This window comes from Oryzias melastigma, linkage group LG21 (assembly GCF_002922805.2).
Source record: "Oryzias melastigma strain HK-1 linkage group LG21, ASM292280v2, whole genome shotgun sequence".
Taxonomy (NCBI): domain Eukaryota; kingdom Metazoa; phylum Chordata; class Actinopteri; order Beloniformes; family Adrianichthyidae; genus Oryzias; species Oryzias melastigma.
This window is the reverse complement of record NC_050532.1, coordinates 15,152,696-15,163,466: the sequence shown is the minus strand read 5'-3', so window position 1 is coordinate 15,163,466 and position 10,771 is coordinate 15,152,696. Positions and strand designations below refer to the sequence as shown.

The 10,771-nt window shown below is 44.5% G+C and overlaps 1 protein-coding gene across 1 annotated transcript in view; it reads left to right on the top strand.

Annotated features, from left to right (window-relative positions):
• Window positions 1–9,667, top strand: part of kcnh3 (potassium voltage-gated channel, subfamily H (eag-related), member 3) — a 129,804-nt gene extending 120,137 nt beyond the window's left edge. The window contains exons 9-12 of the mRNA XM_036209543.1: window positions 2,363–2,562; window positions 4,079–4,328; window positions 5,932–6,146; window positions 9,224–9,667. Of these exons, the coding sequence (XP_036065436.1) occupies window positions 2,363–2,562; window positions 4,079–4,328; window positions 5,932–6,146; window positions 9,224–9,484 (926 nt within the window). The 3' untranslated portion in view covers window positions 9,485–9,667. The remainder of the gene's footprint in view (window positions 1–2,362; window positions 2,563–4,078; window positions 4,329–5,931; window positions 6,147–9,223) is intronic.
• The last annotated feature ends 1,104 nt before the right edge of the window (window positions 9,668–10,771 follow it).

Below are 10,771 nucleotides of genomic sequence, written 5' to 3'. Positions count from 1 at the left end.
CTGCTCACAAAAATTAAAGGAACACTTTTTTTATTGGGCCTGGCATGAACTGGATTAAACCTGTCTGATAATTTTCTGGTTGGTTAATTAGCTGAGGGCCTCGTTAATCAATTTCAGATGTATTGGTGTTCATGAAATTAACAACAGGTGCACTTCAGTGGCAACAATTAGAAAACCCTCCAAACAGGACTGGTGTTACATGTGGAGGTCATTTCAAGTTTCTCCCTCTTGATCTTTTTTGGCTGGTTTTCATTCGTGCTGATTTTGGCTTGATAATTATCTCTACTGGCAGTATGAGGAGATTCCTTAACCCTATAGAAGTTGATCATGTTGTCCGACCTCTACTGCCTTGGAAATGGTGCTCTGACTGCCATAAGGTATCCAGATGAAATCCTTGAACCCATTGTCAGACCCTACGCTGGTGCAGTAGGTCCTGGTTTCCTCCTAATACACGACAATGCCCGGCCTCACGTGTCAAGAGTATGCAGGCAGTACCTGGAGGATGAAGGAATTGAAACAATTGAATGGCCTTCACCATCCCCTGACTTAAACCCAATAGAACATCTCTGGGACATTATGTTTGGGTCCATTAGGCGCCGCCAGGTTGCTCCTCAGACTGTACAACAACTCGGGGATGCCCTCACACAGATCTGGGAGGAAATGCCACAAGACACCATCCGTCATCTCATTAGGAGCATGCTGCCACGTACAAATGTACAAATGTCAGAAGCAATTTCTGTCTGCAGAACACAGCAGCTCAGAATTGTTGTAAGCAACAGAACAAACATTTAATAATTCAAGTGGCGACAGCTATATACCTAACGTCTAACGTCACTCCAAAGGATGATGAATATAATGTTTTACAGCCTCTCTCAAAATTGACCTAATTTTTTGTGCACTTTTCCCTCACTAGAAAAGGGCTGAGCATCCAAAAATAAAGGCTGATTTACTCAGACTGTCACTTGAGATTATTTTTCCAATTTTTATCATTTTTCCATTTGGTCAGTCAGCAGTCAATAGGTAAAAACCTTAAAACACACAGAATAATGGCAATAAATATAATTTTAAGTGCTTCAATTAATTAGCAACCTCCCTAATTTTACAGTGAATTCATGTACTTTATTTTAATTACATTTTTTAATTTAAGTTCATACATCAAATCCTGCATTTTTTAATTTAAGAATGACTTTAAATTAACATTAGCAAAAAGTAATTACATTTATTTTAAAACTTCACACCATAAATTTACCAAAGTTACACCGTACACCGGGAGGTTAAACACCGAAGTTCCTGAAAACAAAAATTCCGACGCTACTTTAAGTACACACAAACAACTGCGAAGCGCGCGCCCAGTTCCCACAGCAAACAGGAAGTAATTGATCGCTGACATTCTACCGCTCAGACAAAGTCACTTCTTACCGTCTGGATCTCCTACAGATGGATGATAAATGCTGACAGGTAGACATGCTTCACACACGCGCTACAGAGCCTGTATCTCACCGGTACTTCTCCCGAATGAGCGCGTGCATTGCTATTAAATGTCCGACGCAGCGCACCCAGCTGCTCAACAGTACCGTCACGACTCAGCACAACAGCGTCCTCAAATGTAAATATAATGTCAATACTTGGTGAGAACCCATCGAGAATCGATCGCAGGACTAAATATCACGAAATCAATATTTTTGGCTCACCCCTAGCATCAAGGGGTTTACCTAAGGACCCAATCTGGATGGAGATCAGTGGACCCCCCTGGGGACTGAACCCAGAGCTCCTGCGCGCAAACCCTATACTTAACCCACTGAGCCACCCAGCCACCCAGCTGCTGCCTTCAAAGATGGATGCACATATGATATATCTGCAGGACTAGTGTAGCAATGGCCCGGCCCCACACACAGCTCCTTCACGACTGTGTGACCGGGGGTGGGTGGTCTTAAAGGAACAACCCGTTTAAAGTAACAAACTCCTGTTTGAGCTGGAATTTAGTGAAGACAGGACACAACTTCAAGATATATAGTATTCTGCATCTAAAATGAATGTTTTTTGCTGATCATCACTAGCTCTGTGGAGAAATCAAGGGTTATGTTGGTCTGGAGGCGGAGCTTGCAGCACAGATTTTTCCTAGAGGGAGCTGTTGGCATCTATCTTACATCAGCACGTTTCCAACCGCTCATTTTCGTGGGTATGGGAGGGGCTGCTGCAGACTGTGCAGATTTTTAGAGGATTACTCTTAAATGCATGAACAGATCAAAATTTGATGTTGTTTATAGGGAGGAATTAACAGTAAAATGCTTTTAAAACCTCAAAAAGTAGAATTCTCATGGTAGGGCCCCTTTTACTAACTCTTCAACTCTTGTTTCTACAGCACTGATGCATGCTGTGGTCTTTGGTAATGTGACAGCCATCATCCAGAGGATGTACTCCCGCCGGTCGCTTTACCACACTCGCACCAAAGACTTAAAAGACTTCATCAGGGTCCATCGGCTTCCCAAAGCTTTGGAGCAGCGCATGTTGGAGTGTTTCCAGACCACCTGGTCAGTCAATAACGGCATAGATGTCAACGAGGTGAGAGGACAGTTGCTTACATCTTCAACATGTCATTCAGAAACAGCAGAAAATGCTCTTTGTTCATATCAGCTTAGGCTTGAGTAGCTTTGAGCTACTAGCTTAGCAATCCAGGTAGCCAAGCAAGTAGCTAGTCACATGACCAAGACAGGTGTTGTGAATAGAATCCTCAGTTTTTCAAAGTAAAACTGCCTTTGGGATCAGAAAATAATTGAAGATCATCTAAGCTAGCACAGGCATTTATTATTTTCTGTCTGCAGCTCGATACCAACTGCCCCACGAACCACTGCCGCTCCACAGCCCGGGGGTTGGGGACCACTGCTACGGATCATGTATGAGTAGTGTAGGAAGGATGCTAACTGAATACTTCTTCAGACGGTAGTTCATCCAAAAACGTGACTCAGATTGGCTCGGACCAATCACTGTCATCTGGCTCCAAAATGGGGGCAACTGTAATGTGGAAAAATGGAGACTTCACTGGCTTAATAACCACGTTAATGTAAGGTCTATGGTTGCAGCAAACGGCTCATACCCCCCCCCCCTTCTCCTCCAATGCTCTCCGGTAGGCGGTACACTGTTGGCTGTAATGCTGGCCCCCCCCAACAGATGATCATTAGTATTGAATTAAATCCTATTACCGGCATGTAGACCAGTTCAGCAGAGGAAATGAATGACTATCACATCAGAGACACACAATGACATAACGGACTGAAAGGAAATGGTGGAAATATTTCAATGACTGAGTTGTTTAAAAATGTCTGGAATTCCAAAAGAAAACATACACATGCACGAGGAGAACATGTAAACTCTACACAGAGAGGATCCAGATTTGAACCAGCTTACTGAGAGTGGAGAGAGCTGACCATCGTTCAGCTCCTATCTGTCATACAGCTGTTGTCAGGCCCATTTGTGTTGGATCCCATACCTCCACAGTCTGGGACCAAACTGTTTTCCAAGAGCCCTCCACTCACTCCACAGGGTTTTTTAGGAGACCTGCTGGGATTTGAGAGTGATGAGGGTCCGACTTCCAGCCTCATTGCTGCTGTTCCTGCCAGAGAGACCAACCAACCATGCAGACACTGGTTCAAGACTAGAGTGATTCTATGGGAGAAAATTCACTTGTGCTTTGACATGAAAATAGATCTATCAATCCTACTCCCCAGAACTCTAACAAATCTCACTTGGAAGAAAAAGTCATCAAAATCCAGAAGATTCTGTTAAAAACAAACTCATGAAAGTTAAAAAGTATGGAGTATGAAGAAGATTTTATCAAACAGGAGAGGCTTTGTCAGACAGCCTTGTCTCAGTGACCACAACTGTTTCCGGTGAGACACGCAGGACAAAGGCCCTGGAAGTCCAGGATGTGGAAGCTCTGGTCTGCAGGAGCAGGATCTGAGTGTCTGTCCTTCTCAGGCTCATGTCTAAACCTCTCAGTTCCTCTGAGGGTCAGAGTAGAGGCTGAGTGAAGACCTACTCTCCCTTGAAATCCCTGACCATGTCTTGCCTGACTTCCCAGCTGCTGAAAGATTTCCCAGACGAGCTGCGCGCCGACATTGCCATGCACCTGAACAAGGAGCTGCTTCAGCTGCCCCTGTTTGAGTCGGCCAGCAGGGGCTGCCTGCGCTCCCTTTCCCTCATCATCAAGACCTCCTTCTGCGCTCCAGGGGAGTTCCTCATCCGCCAGGGGGATGCCCTGCAGGCCATCTACTTTGTGTGCTCAGGCTCCATGGAGGTACTGAAGGACAACACTGTACTGGCTATTCTGGGTGAGTCAGATTGGGTTTTCATGGCTCTCTCTCTTTGGCTCAGTGACCTTAAGCCTCCAGTTTTGCTACTAAGAGGGTAGATTCACTGGGTGGTCCTTCTTACCCATTAATGTGTATGCTTATGTGTTGTTTAAGTGTTCACTACAACCTGACGGCCGCAGCATCCCCCAAGAAACAATGTGCATGAACGTTTTTTCCTAACAGTTTACCGAGTTGGTCCATGATCTTAAAAGTTCCTGTGAGCCATCTGAGTGCGGTGTATCAGCAATGTCAGTGTTTTTGTGTTTGTCTAACCATTTTTTGCTACAGTTGCTACACCATCTTTGTTCCAGTGTTCCAGTGAATGTCTTGTTCGTCGTCCTTTTGTTCTCATGTCACTGCAGTGCTTTTGTTCAGGTTTAGTGTTTGTCCATTTTCTGCTTGTTGTTATTGCAGTTACAAGTCTGTTCATATTACAACAGGTGTTGTGCTGTTTTAATGTTCATTTGTCTAAATCCTGTAGTCTCTGACTCCATCTGTTCATGACAGATGCCCCCCTCCCCCTAAACCTCATTAGGAATTTTCCTCACCACTGTTTGCATGCTCCCTATAACGGTATTACTCTCCTGATGATATACCTGTGGAGGTATGGAAGTGTCTAGGAGAGATGGCAGTGGAGTTTTTGACCGGGTTGTTCAACAGGATCTTAGGTGGTGAGAAGATGCCTGAGGAATGGAGGAGAAGTGTGATGGTGCCCATTTTTAAGAATAAGGGAGATGTGCAGAGTTGTGGTAACTACAGAGGAATAAAGCTGATGAGCCATACAATGAAGGTACAAGAATGAAGGTTAGAGGATAGACGGAGTACATGTGTGTGAATGAGAGGAACCAGAGTGGAAGAGTGAGGTTACAGGGAGAAGAGATAAAGAAGGTGGAGGAGTTTAAGTATTTAGGGTCAACAGTACAGAGTAATGGAGAGTGTGGAAAAGAAGTGAAGAGGAGAGTGCAAGCAGGTTGGAATGGGTGGAGAAAAGTGTCAGGTGTGATGTGTGACAGAAGAGTTTCAGCACAAATGAAAGGAAAGGTGTACAAGACTGTGGTGAGACCAGCCATGTTGTTTGGACTAGAAACAGTGGGACTGAAGAAAAGACAGGAAGCAGAGCTGGAGGTAGCAGAGATGAAGATGCTGAGGTTCTCTTTGGGAGTGACCAGGATGGATAGGATCAGGAATGAATACATCAGAGGGTGTTTTTTTCTGGCTCTTCTGGTGAATTACACCGTAAACAGCAAATGCGGACAACACCTCTGCAAACCCTGAAACTGTCCGAGTTATGTACCGGGACGCTCTCTCTACTGCACTGTCAAGCTGCAGTTTCTCAGGATCTTGTCCATCATCCTTCACAGTTAATTTTCCATCAGTTTCCCCTCTCTGCAGTTTCAGAACTCCAGCCTTAGAGTAGATTTTTGAAATACGTTTATGTGTCTAGATCCAGACGGTGTCCATCGACCCCACCAGAAAAGAGAACTTAGCTTCTGAAGCTTTGAGGAATAATTCAGTCCACTTGCTCCCCCTGTCCTCTGTGACACCCTGCTGACATCTTCATTTTTCTGGACTCCCTCCCCAGGTAAAGGAGATCTGATTGGTTCTGACTCACTGACCAAAGAGCATGTGATTAAGACCAATGCCAACGTGAAGGCGCTGACGTACTGCGACCTGCAGTACATCAGCCTGAAGGGGCTGCGGGAGGTCCTGCGCCTCTACCCCGAGTACGCCCAGAAGTTTGTGAGTGAGATCCAGCACGACCTCACCTACAACCTGCGGGAGGGCCACGGAGCCGATGTGAGTACCTGTAGATGGGTGTACGTGTTCATGCTTGAGCCCCCCCTCCCCTCATCATCCTGCAAGTGGAGTCCAGCAGCTGTTCCCCCCGTCAGACATGATCAGAGCTGTTGTGTGGAGCTTTTTATGCAGCTCCAGGAGGCTGCCCGTGTGCTCTGCAGCACCAAGCCTCTTCCGCCTTCAGGCAGAATCCCAGCAAGCGTGTGACCATGAAACTTCACCAGTTCATCAGATGTGCTTCAGCTGCAGTTCTGACCCAGTTCTTCAAAACTAAACAACCAGGAGCAGAGAACAGGAAGAGGAACAGAGGACATGACTGTTGGAGCTCCTCACAGACGCCTTCTGGTGTTTAAGTGAACAGATTTCAGGACATTTTTAATTGTTAACATGATCAACATAATTCCAGTAGATTCTGAAGGAGAAAGGCGGCTTAACGAGCACACTAATCATTTCATTTTGTTTCTTTGCAGGACACCGTTTCCTCTATCCTTTAATAAAACTATGTTCCTCATGTTCTTGGTGTCCAGCTTCATAGGTTATGGCCCTTTTTTTGTCTTCCCCCTAGACCAGGGGTCCGCAACCTGCGGCTCCAGAGCCACATGTGACTCTTTGACCCTTCCATTGTGGCTCTCTGGTTGAAGAAAATTGAAATGTTTTTCATTTTAAAAAGTACCGTAACCTATTTTTGTGACAGTGAGGCATATTCATCAAAACAGTCAAACTTTATTCAACTCATTCCCAAACATTTGAAGAATAGTACGTATCCCTCCACCAGGCTCCTGACTGCGGTACCCACAATGGACCAACAATCCATCAGGCGTTACAGCTTCACAGTCATACCAAAACAGTTTGACAGAGCACCGTATACCACCAAACTTCAGCACAACCATAATTCACACAAGCCAGATTATAATAAAGCTGACTGTTTCAAGGGTTTTAATTGCTGTATGGTTTGAAAAACATCATAAGTGTCACCAATAAGCTCTAAATTATTTCTACATATCTAAGTTGATCAATTTCCACCAAAAACTATAAAACAGACTGTACATAGTTTTTTTTTTTTTTTCCTAATTACTGCCGACATCAGACTATCTACTACAATATTTGCTGCTTAGAGATGATCCTATGTTTTTCATTTTGAAAGTAAATTATGCAAAAGTTTAACCTATTTTATATTTAGAAAAGAAATGATATTTTTCTCATAGTGTTTACGTTTTATTGATGTACAAAAAACAATAATTCGTTGATTTTTATCATAATAGTAAAAATAACATAAATACAAAGGAGCCTCTTATTTTTGTAAGACTTTGTGGCTCCCATTGAGTTGCATTTGGTGAGAAATTGACCCGAATGGCTCTTTAAATGTTAAAGGTTGCTGACCCCTGCCCTAGACTGAGGCCAGTGTGCCTGTTGGGGCCGTAACAGGGACTAAGAACCAGATCTGACCTGCTGGGGTTTCCATGATCATGAGAACAGAGAGAAATGGTCCTAAAACAACAGCAGGAGTCAGTTGATGATCTGAAAGCAGCTGGAACCACAGTCACCAAGAAAACCACTAGTGATACTTCACACCACAATGCTTTAACATCCTGCAGAGCAAAGTCCGCTTAAGAAGACTCGTTCACCAATCAACACCTTCATGATTCAGAGTGATTGGAGAAGCTGCTGTGGTCAGATCAGACCAACATGTAGCTCTTTGGCTTCAGCTCAACCTGTCAACCCCAAGAACACCATCCACACTGTCAAGCATGGAGGTGGAAGCATTATGGTTTGTGCTGTTCTACATAGGGCTACTTCACTGTGAGCATGGGATGGGCGGAGCCTAGTACCGTTAAATTCTGAGTGAGAACCTCCTTCCCTCCAGAAGGAGGCTTAAATGTGTGGTGGACGAGTCTTCTAACACGATCATGACCCAAAACATCCAGCCAAGACAACCAAGGAATGACTGCAGGAGGAGCAGATGAAGGTCATAGAGAGGTCCAACCAGTCTCTGGACCTCCATGCATGGAAAACCTCTGGAGAGAGCTGAAGCTCAGAGTTACAGAACAACAGCAGCCAAATCTGAAGGATTTAGAAGTCATTTGTAGAGAGGAGTGGAGCAGAATGTGTGCAGAAACCTGATCATCAACTACAAAAAACCTCTGAAGTATCAAGTCTTTCCAGCCAGAGGGATCAAATACTTAATTCCTCCTCTGTAAATCCAGACTTGTTCTGGCTCTGAACGTGTTAGAGGTCACAGGAATGTGAGCTAAAGTGGATATACTGGAGACGAGGCCTACAGGTCTAAATCTGCATCATCAATAACATTTGGGAGAAGACAAATGCAGCTGGGAAAAAGAGCACAAATGATATGCACCAGAGCAGAGTGATAAGAAACAGATGGATACATGACAGCCATCAACGTCCTGCCTTTATTATCCACAAATATCACCACAGTTGAATGAGATTGATCAGCATTGATGGGATGATGTTTGAGACACCCCCTGCACCACCAGCAGAGCAGCTGCAACAGAACTGACTCAGATCAGAATTTTATAGAAGTTAAAAACTGCGGCAGCCTTTACATGTGGAGCAAAGGACTAGAATAGACACGTGCTGCTATTTAAAGCTCTCCTGTTTCTAAAAATAGAAGCGGGAGGGCTCTCCCTGACTGGCTGCCACAAGTCCCCGCTGCTAAGATTGGATTGTGACGGATAAAAATAACTCAGGGAGAAGGAGGAGGAACCGCTCTCCTCCTTGTTCTGTGGTGGAACAGGCTGTTTCTTTAATGCTGTGCACACTTGCTGCAGTCACAGTTGTTCATGTGATTCTGGCAATAAGTTTTAATGCTTATCTATGGAGAAGACAGCAGATTTAAATGGGAAAACTGTACCTAACAAAGGTGTAACAGACAGATGTAACACAAATGCATTTATTACAGAAAGCTGAAACACCCAACACTGCAACACAGGATCTGGAAGGAGGATTCCTGTTGACTTCATCAAAAAAAGCTGACACGTGTTGGGCTTTTCTGCCCCCTGCTGGCACGTCACAGCGCTGCAGGTTGGTGACAGCAGGTGTCCCCGCTCTGTCCTCAGGTGGACTGGGACAGTAACGGCTCTCTGCTGAAGAAGCTGCCATCCATCCGTGAAGATGAGGAGGGGGACGAGCAGCAGAGGACCGTGTCCCGCCCCCCTCGATCACCGGTGCACCTGAACCGGGGTCTCAGCTCCCCGCTGCGGTCCCCGCTGATGGCTCCACGGCCCCTCAGAGCCCCCTCTGAGCACGTGCGTCCGTGCACGCTGCAGATTCCGGTGGTCAGCTTCAGCGGGGCGCCACCAGAGCTCAGCCCCAGGTGATGCACACACGTGCACAAACAGCATGTGAGCCCGAGCAGACGCTACGACTCTGGTTTCTATGGCAACATATTCTGCAAGGTGAAGCGTGCATGTGCAGGGAAGTGGTGACTATGATCTGTCCTGCAGGTTTGTGGATGGAATCGAGACTGAGAGCGTGTCCGGACTCTCCCAGAGATTTGAGTTCAGCCCAGGTACACGTCCCCACACACCCACCCAGAGAGCACCTGCCTGACACACAATCACACACACACTTTGTGTTGCAGGAATTCAAGAGACCACCGAGATCAAGCGGAGCGTCTGCCAGCTGACCGGGGAGGTACGTGCATGAATGTGGGCGGAGTTTAGACCAACTGGGTTGAACATATTAAGCCTCTAAGGCCAGACTTTGTTGAAATAAGTTTAAACAAGACTGAAGTTGGTGTCTTTTTTTTCTTCTTCGTGTTGGATACAACAACACTAAAAATAGGCTTGTTTGTCGTTTGCGAGAGAGTGGATCCATTATGCAGTTGTTCTAGGAATGAAACTTGTCCTTGCACTTCACTTTCTCGAAAATTAAAAAAGAAAAAAAGAACATTCCCCCACTGAGAGAGGATCTGCATTAAAAGAGCACAAACATCAACTTCTTTTTCCAACCTACAATATAAAGCACACACTAATGAACCCTGTAAAGCCTACTATATCGAAGAATTTACAGAAATGTGAATTTTCGTAAGATATACATATATCAACTAAGATCTGCGGGGTAATTTGGTAAGGCTTTGTTCACAACAATAATTGGCTTTAAATGCAAAAATATCGACATCATTGAGCAGAAAAATAGCTAGTTTACCCACAGTCTCATATTTGATCCGCACAATTTAACTTAGTGTAACTGTATCATAAAGTATTAATTATTAAGAAATGTTTTGTTTCAATACAGCAAGCATTCATTAAAAATGAATCTAAAATAGATGAAAATATTCCCACCACAAAGTTTTGGAAATTTGACAAACTTTTCCACCAAAAGGTTGCATGGAAGCAGCTATTTTGAATGAGCAGGAAAAGCCCTTCTACTGCCCCTAGTGGAATGATGATGAATTACAGGGCATAAAGTTTGAATCATTCTGAGATGGAGGCTTCCGAAATGTGTATCAAATATACACATGGTTAAAAAAGAGACACTGTTTTATACTTGTGGTGCAAATATTTCCTAAACTTTTGAAGAAAGGTTGCATTACAAAGACTGTCTTACTCTCAACTTCTGAAATCAAATACTCCAAAAATAAGTAAAAAGTTGAGAAATTTCTG